General features: G+C 32.9%; 1 protein-coding gene across 2 annotated transcripts in view; it reads right to left on the reverse strand.

Annotated features, from left to right (window-relative positions):
- LOC139482360 (ferredoxin-fold anticodon-binding domain-containing protein 1 homolog) overlaps positions 1 to 15,972 on the reverse strand; it is a 16,767-nt gene continuing 795 nt past the window's right edge. For both annotated transcript variants that reach the window (XM_071266217.1, XM_071266218.1), the window contains exons 2-7: positions 11,799 to 11,965; positions 11,025 to 11,212; positions 4,565 to 4,721; positions 2,858 to 3,061; positions 2,020 to 2,154; positions 1 to 1,351 (exon numbers count right to left, since the gene is read on the reverse strand). In XM_071266217.1, the coding sequence (XP_071122318.1) occupies positions 19 to 1,351; positions 2,020 to 2,154; positions 2,858 to 3,061; positions 4,565 to 4,721; positions 11,025 to 11,211 (2,016 nt within the window). In that variant the 5' untranslated portion in view covers position 11,212; positions 11,799 to 11,965 and the 3' untranslated portion in view covers positions 1 to 18. The remainder of the gene's footprint in view (positions 1,352 to 2,019; positions 2,155 to 2,857; positions 3,062 to 4,564; positions 4,722 to 11,024; positions 11,213 to 11,798; positions 11,966 to 15,972) is intronic.

Raw genomic sequence — 15,972 nt, forward strand, 5'->3', positions numbered from 1 at the left:
AGCATATCTTTATTCACATCATCTCAAAGTAATTTCTAGTTCTCTAGCTACTTCTAATCTGATTTTACTTTGTAGTTTCCAACTTGTGTCATATGACAACACTTTGTCATGTGATTGAAACTGTAACCTATAGCAACGACTCTTTCTTCCAGTTATATCACAGACATAGGTGTCAATCAATTTGACTGACATAACTGAATCATTAGCCACTCCTCTAATGACATCAAAAAATGTATATTCATCAAAATCTTTCTTTTCATTCTCCCAGAAACTCATGTCATGATCAAACATCACTGGAAATAAACTAACTGGACTATATTCAAAAGAATTATCTCCCCTGATTGTACATTGTTTAGAAAAATCTAAATTATTTGAAAATAACAATTCAACATGAGGGAGTCTGAATGCTGCTATAGTCAGAAGATTTAAATCTAATACAAAGACTAAACAATTGACTGTGTTCTTATTTGAATGTTTTTTGTAAAACCACAAATGACCAATAGTTCTATTCCTGATTTCTGAAGGACAATCAAAGTCTACTTGTATTGAACCAATCTCATTCAAACCAGGCAGATCAGTACCCAAATTTTCTAAAGCATCACATGATATTTTCAAGCCTGGAAAAGATGCATCCAGACAGGAGGTTATTTTCTTAAAGCTTGAAGAAATATCTTCAGATTTGCATATTTCTCCACTTTTAAAGCTGAAAACTCCCAGCATTTCAGATTTTACAGGACAATTGAATGGGTTTATTTCACAAGGTCTAAACACTTGTCCAGTCATCAGACATAGCGGTGGCAATTTATCCTTAATTTGTCGATCAGAATCTGAAAATTGCTCACAATGTAAATTTTCCAGTTCATCATTGATTTCATTTACATTTCCAGCTGTTTCATGATTTGAATCTGCAATTTTGTTGAATAAAAAAGGCAAATGTTCCAGGAGTGAAAATCTCAAATGACAGCCAGACATTTTTTGAACTGCTTCCACACATGCCTGACATTCAGTTACTTCCCCTTTCGACTGACATGAATTTTCATTGCTGAGTTTACCTTGTCCATCAATATTTTGAAAGTCATAAATTTTCACAGTACTGACTTCAAAGGTTTGTTTCCAATCAAATTCTGAACATTTTTCTGTTCTATAAAATCTCAATTCAAAGTTTTCAAAGTATTTTGATTTGGGCATTTCTCCATTGATCACAGCAAGTAATTCTTTCAGTGAGCCTGGTACCTCTTCCAAAACTGGGGCTGGTGCTGGAATCAGTTCAATAGTAAAATGTTCTGCTATATTACTTTCGAGGTGTTTATATACCTGAGAAACTGGATGATTATCTTCCTTGAACAGGTTTCTGGAAAATATAAAACTGACATGTGCAATTATAGATGACAACTAAATTAACACTGCTAATTACCAAAATAAAAATATTTTCATGTGCTTAACCTTATTACATTGTAATAGCAAAAACTCTTCAATCAAAATTCACATATTATTATCAACACAATAACTTTTGATGCCCTACGTCTAGCAAAGAAAGAAACAATATTCTTTTAAAACATATTAATATTTTCTTTCATTCCTAACTGATTTTTACACTTTAAATACCCAACATATCTTTTTTATTTATTTGCTATGCTTAATACAACATTAACTAGCTGTGGTTGATTAATCTCATTTTGTGTGATGATATCTAATGACAAATATAAATACAGCATGACTTCATCTTAAGCCTACGTTCACTGGACATGATATTGATAAAAATAACCAAAAGCCATGGTATAGGTTAAAATATAAACAATAATATTCACTCTCAACTAATAATTATATTGGTCCATTAATTTTTCTTATTTTGTTTTGCTTAGAGATAGTGTGGGTCCCAGGTTAGATTGTAGTTTTTAATATCATGGATGCCATACAAAATAATTACATCCCAGTTCCATTATATTATTAAGATTTATTCTTTGCCTAGTATTTCTTTATCATTTCTATGAACATGTACCCGTAAATACATCAACTTACCTTGAAATTCTTCTGTTTAGATATTCAGATTTTATTAAGGTTAATGGAATACATTCTGTTGGTAATGGAATTATCTCCCCTTTCTGAAAGACATGAGTTATTGCCCTTTCTGTGTTAAATCCTTTATCTTGACTCCTATAAAAGAAATGTAAACTAACTGCCAAATTTAATTGATGAGCTTTTATTTTTTGTAGATTTGATAGCTGAATAAACTGGATGTTCCACTACGTAACATATTTTATCTCAACTGTTCAGTTTATTTCACTCTACATCAACAACTGTGTATAAAAGCATTATTGTTATTAGGTAATTGCTTGAAATCAAATACTTTCCAGTAAAACACTTGATTTAAATCTTCAAATTTAAGTTCACAAATTTTAATTGATCTTAAAAATATGGATTAGGCTGAAATATTATTCATTTATTAAAGGTCTATTCCATAGCATATCAACTGTACACCTGATAACAAAATCTACTGAAAATCCTTCTTATAACAGAAAAAAACCAAAGACCCCTGAAAAGTATTTTTAAAAGCATGTAAATAACATCAGTAATGTCTCACCCTGTGACTTTGAGATGAAACAGCAATAAAATCCATGTGCCTTTTGTTTTTGTATTTTTGTATTGTTCTTTTGTTCATTGTTGTGGTATACATCAGACACTGAATTGTTTCACCTTTTGTCATAAAGTTCTTACTCAAGGTTGTCAGTTTTACTCATTGTTGAAGGTCATATGTTGGGTTATCTGTAGCTGTTAACATATTTGTTATTTGGTCAATTGATTGTTGGTTTAATAGCAATCATACCTCACCTACTTATTTTTATAATTTAGAATGTACCTGAAACCAGTAGAAGAATATTCCTCAAAGTCATTGACTACAAATGGCCAAACATCTTTCAAAATGAGGCCAGCATTAGCTGCCATAGAAACGACTTGCCAACTATCATGCCAAGCTCTCATTGGTTTGTCTGCAGGTGTTCCACCTTGACCTTTACATAATGTCATTAGGATTTGTCCTTCATCTGTAATGATATTCTCAGCACTGTAACAAAAAAATGTTGGTTGAAATAATCATATAAGCAAAAAATGAAAAAGGTTGCTCTGGGTGAGACCACAGCAATTTGATAAATGAGTTAAAATGACATTTCTAAAATAATTTTTTGCTTGTTGCTCATGTAAGGGCTGAAGACATGCCATCAGGGCTCACATTCAGTGAAAATATAAGCATTTAATCAAATCATCATTTACTCTCTTTTGGAGAGTTGTCTCATTGGCAGTCATACCACATCTTCTTTTTCATATTAGCATACAAATTATTATTTTTTAACTATAGACAATCAAATGTATTGTAAAGAATACAACAATTTATTATCAAATACCTGGTTGTTATTATTGGACAAGGTACAAACAGTAAAACTTTACAGTTTTGTATGTAAAGTTTCAAAGTAAATTTCATCATTGATCACTTTTTCTGCAATTAGGGGTTCATTCAGGGATGAAAATAAATTTTAAATTTGCACCATTGGCTTTTACAAAGTTAAATAGCTATCAATGTATTAAATTGAGTTGCAGTAACAAAACAATTAGGTCAAAGTCAGAAAAGTATCAGTGGCGGATCAAGAAATGTCCATAAGAGGGGGCCCACTGACATGCCTCAAAGGGGGCCCACTCCAGTCATGTTTCAATGATTCCCTATATAAGCAACCAAATTTTTCTCACAAAAGGAGGAGGGACCAGGCCCCCTGAAAAACCATCTAAATCTGCCTCTGGGTATAAATAATTTTGTATTTAGCACAAAACTGGAGAAGGGCTCTGTAAAACCTCACCCTTCCCTAGTTTCTCAGTCTCATAAAAAAAAATGTCTGACATTGATCAAATATTTCATTAATTCTTGTAGCCAAAGGGAGATAACTATTTGTAATTTTTCTATCTAAATCTGAATAAGACTTCTAGAAAATCTTATTGGTATTTAGATATTTGATTTCCCCTATGGATGAAATACCCTATTTACTTTAATATGAATTAAAGCATATATATAGGAATCTAAGAACTAGTAAAAAAAGGTTTTTTAATACACATCATGATCATTTATTCTTATCTGAAATTACATGACTTTTGCATGACATCACAAAAGTCTTTTATGAGTTGAAGCTTACTGGCGCCCTGTATAAACAATAAACTGTTACAAAAAACATTCAAAGAGATATGTTTAAACCATCATAAACACTTTAAAACCAAATCCATTTTATGACCTCACTTAGTGTTTCAAAAATTGAACCATAATCTATCAAAATTTCTAAATGTTGACTTTCTCAACTTTTCCCTCCATCAGCTCATTACTGATGACCTTTGTTTTTGGGACACTTGAATGAAACAAAAGTTGTCTGACTGAAAACAAAATCTCGATTGGAATAAATAATGCAAGCAATAAAAAATAAGTTTGTTTATGGTAAAACATAAATTTTAATTTCTACTGTCAAATTTGAGTACCGGTAATTAAATTGAGTAGCACTGAAATCACTTCCGTGAAGATAGTTTCTGTTACCTGCAGAAGAAGTCAGACAACAGCTTTCTATTTTTCTTATGGTTAGACTTCCCACCAGAATGAGGAAAATTGAAAATAATTCTATCAAACTTTACATTCTTGAATCGAGGATCTGTATGTACTTTAGTAGCATCTGTTGCCAGGTACACTGTTACACCTAAAATTGAAAAAAATGAGAATTAAACAAAAAGAACGCCATGGAAACTATGAACTTTGTTTAAACCTGATACCTTTATTTTGTAACAAAAGGGAGATAACTGTTTTCCTATCTTAATTTGAACTAGAACACACCTGCAAAATCGCGGGAATTTGAAGCTTGATTGAAAGTATATATACTGTTGTAGGGAGACATTTAGTAAAAGATTTTGTGTCTGGAGAATTTCAGTAAAAGAGTTCATGTCTGGAGAATTTCAGAACAGATATAAAAATTCATAGGCACTTGGAAACAGTTTCAGTCCTTTCCCTTGTTTCCAAAGTTCGTTAATTTTTTTTCTGTTAAATTCCATTATTTTTAAGTTTCTGTATACTATGAACATACATATCCCATAAATAGAGTATATTTGCTATTAACTATCAATTTCAAGTTTCTTCTCATAGGAGATCACTGCTATATTATAAAGAGTCTTTATAATATAGCAGTGATCTTAGAGAGTCTCTATCAACCCGATAATTATTGTGCTGTCCCTGAGAACTGTAATGAAATTTATGTGCAAGTTTAAAACCTGAAGTCCTGTTTGACTTAAAAGTGAAATTGCTGGGATTTTAAGCTTGGTCGAAAGTATGTTATTGCTTTTTGGAAGAACTTTTGTAAGGTCAAATAAAATAGTATGTGTGGTTCCAGTTACATCTGAAAAAAAATTAGGGTAGGTACATGTAGGTAGGGATTTTCTTTTATTTTATGGTGTTTTTTTTTACATTAAGTCTATGGGAGCATCATTCTGACTTTAACAGTGCTTAATGAAAAATGACAATAAAATCTTTAGGGTAGGCTAATTTCAAGACGAAAAAGTAGGGAAGGTAGGGTCACTGGAACCACACATATATTTTTATTTGGCCAAAAAGATTTTTTTATGTCTGGAGAATTTAAGAAATGATATCAAAAGTCATATAGGTACATGGAGACAGGAAATTAATTTTAAGCCCTCTCTCTTTTTTTCATAATCAGTCGGTTATCATTTTGTTTTCTGTTATATTATATTATTTTCGCGTTTCTGTATATCATGTATACTATGAACAGAGACATATAATACATTCTATGTCTCTGCTATGAACATACGTATCCATATTATAAATATTAAAGTGTATTTAATTTCCTATTAACTATTAATTCTAAGTTTCTTCTCCATGGTGTTCTCTGCTATATCATACAGAGTGTCTATATATATATATTATAGTAGTATTTTAATCATAGTACACAGTACATGCAGAAAAGCGCAAAAATAATTATCCTGTCCCCGTCAGAGTACTTATGAAAATTATGTGTAAGTTAAAACCAAGGTATAATAGTAGCGGTTCTTAGGATCTAAAAACCACGTTAGGACAACACTCTGATTGGCTTATTTATTTTTCATTTTTGTTATCTATCATACAATTGGTTCTCAACGTTAAAACCGGTAGTCATGTCTGACATAAAAGTCGGTCTGATGACGGAATGAATATCCAGATTTATTTTTGTTTTTTTCCCAAAATAACCAAAACTGAATAGTCATAAGAATGGATGACAAATGCGACTATGCATGGTATCAATAGGACACAAGGCATGCTGATCAATTTATTGTGGGAGGAAGAGAAACGACACACAATAAATGAGGTCTTCTTGTTTAATAGTATAGATAAGTCAATAAGAATATAAGAATCTGTGTTTCTCTCTTTTTTTTAATTATTTATGCAATGAATTTATACATATCTCAAAAGCCAGATTTCTTGTAGCAAAAGGGAGATAACTTTTGTGGTAAAACTTTGTTTAAAAATTGGCACATTTTTTCTTTTTATATTTTCACAATATTAAGTACATAATGAAATGTGCTATATTTTATTGTGAGAATTATAACTTTATCATGTTTATATAAAGCAATGAAAAAAAATCCCACATGTTTCAGCAACAAAGTTTCAATTTCCTTTATGCACATCAAATGGCAAGGACATACAATATATTTTCTATCATTTAAGATTTGCAAATCCTATACCGTACATTAATAGAAAATTTAAGTTAATAACTGATGCTTGAAATTTTTTTAATTTTGTCATGTTGGGGTCTGTTAGTCTACTTGACAATATACCACATTTCATATTTTCATAAGCATATAGTAAAAGATCAATATTCAGTAGCAAGGACTGCACTACCACATGAAGAAACAAGAATGTGTCCAGTGATATTGTTTGCCTCAAATTACAGCCGAAATTCGGCCTTTTCCCCTTGAGAAAATTCCCAATTACTAAAAAAAATGGCTTAAAATTCCTCCCAAAAAGTTTTACATTTTCCCCAAACAGTGATGGCATTGGTAGTAATGTTTGTAAATATCGTATTGATGTTATTATTTTGATATTAGAAAGCACTTTTGAGATCCGGTTTTCTGATCAGAATCATTATGGTGTTTGTAACACATGTAGGGTGCATTTATTGCAAATAAAACTGGTTTTGGTTTTAGTTTAAGGTTTTGAACTGGTTTCCAAAACTAGTTTAGGTTTTATCGAACTAGTTTGAAAAATAAACCAAGTTCAGGCACATTTAAACAAATGGGTGGTTTCCTTGAACAATGTTGAAACCATAACAAAAATGGCTGAAGTATATCTTTTACTACAGGACTTGATAGCACAAACAGAAGATGACAGCATTGATAGGCTTTATCAGATTCACAAGAGTGTCTCAAAAAGAAAGCTAGTTTTTCTAAGTTGTATCATGCTTGGCTGCTAAACGTAGACACATCGCCAGGGTGAAAAATTATGTTGAAAATGTTATCACCCAATACACACCTGATGACTTTAAGTATCGTTTTAGAATGAGCAGATCAACATTTGATGCACTAGTTCTAAGCTTATCTCCTCAGTTAGTGATGGGTCTTAAGGGTGGCATCATGAAAGTTTCTATTGAAAAGCAGCTACTGATTTTCATAAGATATGCATCATGTCAACAGATTTTGACTGAATTAGCTGACAGCTTTGATGTATGTGAAGCAACAGTTCATACTATTATACATCGAACATCTTCAATTATTTGTTCAGGGTTGCTTCCTGCATTAGTTTAAAAATGGCCTTCTCGAATGAAAGTGCAAGAGACAGTTGACATGTTTTTTCAACACAAAGGTTTCCCTGGTGTTTTATGCGCGATTGATGGATCACATATCCCCATCAAAACTCCTAAAGTGGATGGTGAACAATATTACAACAGAAAAAAGTTTCCTTCTATAATACTTCAAGCAGTATGTGACAAAAACTTACATTTTCTAGATTTTTATTGTGGGTGGCCAGGTTCTGTGCATGACTCGCGAGTTCTTCTGTTTACAAGTGCATCTGATAACAAAGAGAGCATGTTCCCAGGTAATACCCATCTAATTGGAGATGCTGCATATGCTTTGAGTCAGTGGGTAATGACGCATTTCAAAGACTTTGGCAACCTTTCGGCTGAACAAAAGCGTTATAACTACATCCATAGTTCGAGTCGGATGTGTATTGAAAGAGCCTTTGGTGCATTGAAAGGTCGATTCATTTAAGATACATTGACATGAAAGATATGCCTGAAGTGGTAAAATTTGTGCTCAGCTGTTGCACATTACATGAAGTTTGTTTAGCCAATTTTGATGAATTTGATGAATACATTGAAGAAGGAACAAATGCCAATGAAGAGATCAATGATTTCCAAGATTTTTTAAGGAGAAGACCTTCCGCACAACATAAACGTCAGTCAATTGTTGATATGCTGGGATAAAAAGATATTGCTCATATTTATCTCCCTTAACCATGTTAACAGAAAATGTGTAATCTGTTTTTTAACTGTAAACTTTAGCCAAATTTAGATTTCCTATTCTTAATTAGTGTATTGTTTTATTTTGTATCGCCTGCTTTTCACACATAAATGACTCGGTGTTCATTTTCATGTTTTGGTCCATAACATGTCACTGTGTATTATCAATGTTATCTAGGTACTGTTATTTTACTGTTGCCCTGTTTATATGCTGAGTTAGAAAGGCAATATTTTATAAAAATAAGAAGATGTGGTATGATTGTCGATGAAACAACTATCCACTGAGTTCAAATAAAGTGGATGTAAGTAATTTAAGGCAACCGTTCAGCCTTGAACAAGAGATAAACACATACCATTTACTGGGCTATAAAAGGCCCAGACATGAAAAATATGAAAAATATCAATTGAGAAAACTAACAGCTTAATAAAACAAAATACTAAAAAGAAATGATCGACATGAATAAACAACAACCACTGAACTACAGGCTTCTGACTTGGGACAGGCACATAAAGAATGGACCAGGAGCCTCTGGCCTTTGTTAGTCTAGTATGATTTTTAATTTTAGTTTCTTGTATATAATTTGGAGTTTAGTATGACGTCCATTACCACTGAACTAGTATATATATTTGTTTAGGGGCCAGCTGAAGGACGCCTCCGGGTCCGGGAGTTTCTCACTGCATTGAAGACCTATTGGTGACCTTCTGCTGTTGTCTGTTCTATGGTCGGTTTGTTGTCTCTTTGACACATTCCCCATTTCCATTCTCAATTTTATATCAGTGCTACTAGCACGACTAGCTATACACTGTGCAGTAATATAAACTCAATGATTATTTTCAGGCCAAATTTTAGGGATCATGGAGTTCCACATGTTCTAGGCCCCTGCTATTTTTTTGTTCCTTGGATGGAAAAAAATTATATATAAAGTTGATATTTTTTTCAATATGTGTTCAACAATGAAACAGTTTCATATAATGACATAAATTTGTATTTTTAACAATAGAATAAAGTGGAATGCAATACTAATATGTCACTCTGACAATGCTGCAACTCAGAAAAACATAATAAAGTCAAAAAGAAAAAAAACTTAAATCTATCCAATTATTGTAGTATGTCTATTTTTTCATATGTTCAATAATCTGTGACATAAGCTGAATTTTTTGGTCTTCTTTGTCCATTTTTGCCTTATGCTGTTCCTTTATTTCAGATAGCAACCCTCTCTGTTCTTCTTTAAACTCCTCGTTCATGGTTTCCAAAAACATCAAAACTTCATTACTTTTTTTTACTTTCTTTCCCTGGTTATTTGTTTGATCTGAATCACTTGCCTTCTTCTTTCTTTTACCCTCTTCTGCCAAACTACTTTCATTTAAAGACTCTACATCGGACTATCCTCACATGTCACAGATTCTGCTGATGGCATTGATGAGCTCATTGTGAAGATAGGTTTGACATTTGCCTTGTACCCATAAGCTTCCTCCATTTCACTAAAATAGGGGCTCTTTTTTACATTTTCCACAGTGTCACGAAATATTTTTGTTTAAGTTTTTCCACTTTTGTTCACATTGCTGGAAAGTAAATGTACTGAGCTGCTTCGTCATGTTCGTCTGCACTTCTTCCGCCATATTCTTTTTCGAAACCAAACTACTAAACTGCCCCGAGAGCGGTTTGATAAGTTTCCAGAACTGGTTTTCGTTTTGTCTCAATAAACAATCAAACCAGTTTCAGTTTTAAACCAGGTTCTAAACTGGTTTGTCAAAACAAATGAAAAGTTTTGAAAACTGTTGCAAAACTTAAACCAGTTTGCTAGCAATAAATGCACCCGTAGTTTTCAATGCAGTAAGTACCATCATTGCTTCTGTTTCTTTCCCCTCTCCAAAAAGTACTTTTCAGGTTGATAATGTCTGACAACCAAATTATACATGAAAAAACAGTGCAAAAAAGACAGCAAAGGTCAGCAAAAAATCAGAGATGTGTTTAGAATAAAATATACAAATTTCCCAATTTCAATGAAAAATATACATTTTTCCCAATAAAAAACGGTAGAGGTAGTTTTGAAAAAAGACAACAATATCACTGGTGTCCTCAGTACACGAATGCCCCACTCGCACTATCATTTTCTATGTTCAATGGACCATGAATTTGGGGTAAAAACTCTAATTTGGCATTAAAATTTAAATGATCATATCATAGGGAACATGCATACAAAGTTTGAAGTCGATTGGACATCAACTTCATCAAAAACTACCTTGACCAAAAACTTTAACCTGAAGCGGGACAGACAAACGAACAGGCGGACGGACGAACGAACGGACGCACAGACCAGAAAACATAATGCCCCTCTACTATCGTAGGTGGCGCATAAAAAATATTCGAATTGTGTAATTAGTGAGGTGAGAGTATTTTTGCACCTTGAAGAAGGCCTCACTGTGACTTAGAGATGAAAAACAGCAGTATCATAAATTGAAAGCAAACAAACTGTACTAGTTGTGTGTACAACATACCATGTTCCTTTAACAGATCAATGTTTTCCAATGCTGTTTTGTGTTTCTGAATGGACTCTTCTGTCTCAAAACTAGTTGACACCATAAGCTTTCTATATTGTTTTGAAAGGAACTTCACCATGGCAACTGAAAAGGAGAAATCACCTTCACCAAGAAGTAAAATCTGACCTTCAAATGAAGAGTTCATCCTGAAAATACACATGTAAATTTTGTAGTGAAAAGGAAATTTAAGCAGCATCTTCAGTCGAATTTTCATCTAAGAACTTTAACTTTAAGAACTACATAATGCAAACAATCTTTTACATTGGCCATGGTTGCAATAAAATAACTGATTTCCAAGTAGATTAAAACCAATCTTTCATATTTGATTAAGCTATGAAATCATTGTTATTAGTGGGTCCAGGGATATTAATTAAGTGGATTTCATGGGTTAAAGCCATGAATTTAATTGTCCAGAATAAGTGTTAATCATCAAGGACGCCTCTGGGTGCGGGAGTTTCTCTCAACATTGAAGACTCATTGGTGGCCTTCGGCTGTTGTCTACTCTATGGTCCAGCTGTTGTCGCTTTGACACATTCCCCATTTCCTTTCTCAATTTTAATCAATAATATATCCATGAAAGTAATATACCATGTTTTATTACTACTCTTATAGTTGTTGCAATGACATATGACTCATATGTCATTGAAACAACTATAAATTTCTAATTTATTATTATTGACCATTAATAATATTTAAAGAAAAATTGAATCATAATTTCATTTTATTTATTACCTTTATTTTACCAAGTGATATGTTTCTGATAACACAAATAACAACAACTGTAGAATTCTGTTCAAATCCTTTAAAGACTAACAGTACTGTACATCTTTATGAAGATTGCTTTGCATAGAACACCAACATCTTTCTAAATAATCATGTGGTCAATTATGGTCATTTACCTAAAAAAGATTAAAATAAATCATCAAAAAGTATGCATTACACATATATATATGCATGTTACAATGATCATGATGATGACAAAATATTTTCAACCTAAAAGGATATTCATATATCTTAAAATCTTGTGCACCGCTACTGATAACAGATTAAATTGAACCAATAAGTTGAAATGAAATCGTATTTAGGCAAATATTTTGACACAACAAATGGTCTTTTTAGTCTCAAAATTTTCAAATTTTGATAAAACCATCATACCATTACACACATTAGTTCATTATATTTCATTTTTAAGTTTTATCTTCATCTATATGTTTCTGTGATATGAACATGATGAATGAGAATGTATTGTGTTTTTTGTCATTATGTTATAATTGGAAAATAAATTTAAAGAACTTTGAACTTTACAAAAAATGTATATCATAAAATTGAGAATGGAAAAAGGAATACATGTGTAAAAGAGACAGCATCAAAACTAAAGAGCAAAAAATCAACCCATGGGTCACAAATAGGTCTTCAAAGAAACAAGCTTAAGAATAGCAGCTTTTTCGTCACATTGTGTATTGCCATATATGTATATACATAAAGCATGTCAATAAAATTGAGAATGGAAATGAGGAATGACAATGTCAAAGTTCTAGACAAAAACCTGACCAAAGTGCAGAAAGCAGCCAAAGGACTCCAGTCGGTCTTTAATTAACACATGAGAAAATCAAGTATGCTTTGGCATATAAATATCTATTCAGTTTTAATAGCCTTGTCTATTAAACAACTTATTTTCTTTTTCAAAGTGGTTGAGGGGAAGATACCAGCACTCCCTCCAGACATATATGTAATGCCAGATGAACTTATAAATTCCACTGACTAAAATGACAAATTAGAGCAACAACCTTTAATAACTTTGTCACTAAGAACATAATAGACCAACAAGTCTTTTACAACAAAACCAGCAGTCATAGTCCCAAACAGTAAGGCAGACCAGTTCAAAAACTCCATTTGTGTGCGCACTGCATTAAATTGGAACCGTCTGGTGTACTCTTTAGTGTGCATCCCTATAACTGAGGAGTATGAATTAGCACTCCTCAGCAAGTGCAACTAACTTGACCAACCTGTCACACAATAGTAAACACCCGGGTCAAAAATAAGCCCCTGGGTCAAAAAATTATTTTCCACAAAAAAAATCGAAATTATTTTTTTTCTAAAAATAATTTGTTTCCATTTAAGGTGCAGTCCGGTGTATCTGCGCACCTAAGACTTATGACTTCACTTCATTCAACTGATAAAACCAATAATTAAATAATTTTGAGTGAACACATTCATAACATAGTTTTATTTCATAAAATATTCTGTTTGTATGGTTTCATCCTCTAGATTTTGTGTATTGTGTGTCCAAAATTAGGGAAACCCTGTGAGTTCCTCCAATGTCCGGTGATTTCGTGCATGCCTTCCAAAAATAGCTTATTTGGAATAAAGGAAAGATTTTATACTACGAAATATAGCTGAGTTTATACCAAACACACTTCCAAGGATGCAGAGCAAAAATTATTTCAATCTGATATTAATTTGACTTAAATAAAACAAATTTTATCTGATGATGTAATTTTTTTAATGGAAATTGACCAAATATGGTAAATCACGTGATTGCAGTTATTAATGAATTCTTGAACTTATCAATTTTATTCTTTTTTATCCCTTCGGAAGGCTAAAACAATAACAAGAACGATTTTGTATGTGTTACTGTGTTGATATGACGAAATCAGCTAATGCGCAATATCACAGGCCGCGTGGACACTGGGGACTCCACTGTATGGAAAGTGCTTGAAAGCAGAAGGATTGATATTCTAAATAAATACACTCAAATTAACACAAACAACTGATAAGTGGCCTGGACCGGACAAGTCAAACCATTCATGTGACCTTGCTATGACAATCACATCCAGTTAAAAAAAAAAAAAAAAAAAAAAACCTGCCTACTTGGTCTGTTTACAAAGGGTAGACCCGGGGGAGGGGAAACAGACATTCTTTTAAATGTGGCCTAGCGTGACATGGGAAATTACAAAAAAAAGAGAATTGCTTACATATATAGTGTAAGCGGGATACAGGAATCGGATAAAACAGTAAGCGGGATCCAGGATCCTAATAAACGTATTTATACTTTTGGTATTTAGCTGAATCTTGCCTCCGAATGACCTTAGATCTACTCCGAATCACATTTTGACGTCAAGCAACAATCACTTTCAAATTGTGACGTCAAATATTTTAAATTATGATGTCAAAGTTTATGGGAACCTGTGTGATTTTACGTAATGGCGGACAAATTTGCATACAAGTGTAAATACGTCTAATAGTCCCCAATGAGACCCCCTACAGATACATCTCCTGATGTGTGGCATTATTTTCATTCCTAATATTTTTTGCCCATTATCCTTTATTCTAAAAACCACTAGGCCTATCTACACCCTCTTAAATGACCAAAGCGGTTTATTGGCCGAAACGACCAATGCCTCACCGACACCAGTCCATGGCCGAAACGTCTTCTTTTAATACAAGGGATGGACAAGTATATTCTGAGTATTGTAAGATAAGAAACCAAGTCCGGGCTATTACCAGAAAAATCACAAAAGAATATGAGAAACAAATAGCGCAACAAGTAAAAGAAAACCCGAAGAAATTCTGGAAATATGCACGGTCCAAAACAAAGACAAAATCAAGTATTCCAGATTTATTTAAGGATGCTAGCCAAAAAGAATCAACAACAACTGATAAGGAGAAAGCAGATGTACTAGCTGAATTCTTTACATCAGTATTTACTAATGAAACGGACACTGAGATGCCAAAAGTAGAGAAAGTTAAGGTTCCACCATTAGAAACTATGAAAATAAATGTAGAGAAAATAAAGAAAAAACTAGACAAGATGAATATATCCAAATCACCGGGACCAGATGGAATACATCCAAGGGTACTAAGAGAAATAAGTAGCACCATATCTACTCCAATAGCCATTATATTTCAAACATCTATTTCTACCGGAGAACTTCCTGAAGACTGGAAATGTGCAAATATCACAGCATTGTTTAAGAAAGGTAATAAAAAGGTAGCTGGTAATTATAGACCCGTTAGTTTAACTAGCATCATATGCAAATTGATGGAATCTTTGGTGAGGGAAGAAATAATAGAACACATGAAACGGCACAAACTTTTCAGTAAACGACAGTTCGGATTTATAAGCGGTCGTTCAACAGTACTCCAACTATTACAAGTTATGGATAAATGGACTGAAATTTTAGACAGAGGAGGATGTGTGGATGTCGTATACTGTGACTTTATGAAAGCATTTGACAAGGTGCCGCACCTAAGATTGCTACACAAACTTGATAAATACCAAATTACAGGACAATACAACACATGGATTAGATCATTCTTATTAGGACGAAAACAAAGAGTTATAGTTAATGGGGAGAAATCCGAATGGAAAGATGTCACGAGCGGAATACCTCAAGGTTCAGTGCTAGGCCCCATTTTATTCGTACTATATATAAATGATATGCCTGAAGTCACCAGTATTGGCACAGACACATACCTTTTTGCAGATGACACCAAAGCATTTAGAGGTATATTTCAACAGTCTGATTGTGAACACCTGCAAGAAGACATTCATGCACTTCATGAATGGTCAGAAAAATGGCTCCTATGCTTCCATCCAGACAAATGTAAAGTGATGAGAATTGGACGATCTAAAGTAGAACAGAAAGCTTACACATTGAAGGAAGGAATAACACCGATGGAATATGTAGAAGCTGAGAAAGATATAGGAGTTACCATTGACACCAAATTATCATTTGAACAACATATGCATGAAAAGATAAACAAAGCAAATTCAATCATGGGAATACTAAGAAGAACAATGGAATACATGGATATGAATACATTTAAATTATTATACACAGCTTTAGTACGACCACATCTTGAATATGCCAACCAGGTATGGTGTCCACATTTGAAGAAACAA

This window comes from Mytilus edulis, chromosome 7 (assembly GCF_963676685.1).
Source record: "Mytilus edulis chromosome 7, xbMytEdul2.2, whole genome shotgun sequence".
Classification (NCBI taxonomy): domain Eukaryota; kingdom Metazoa; phylum Mollusca; class Bivalvia; order Mytilida; family Mytilidae; genus Mytilus; species Mytilus edulis.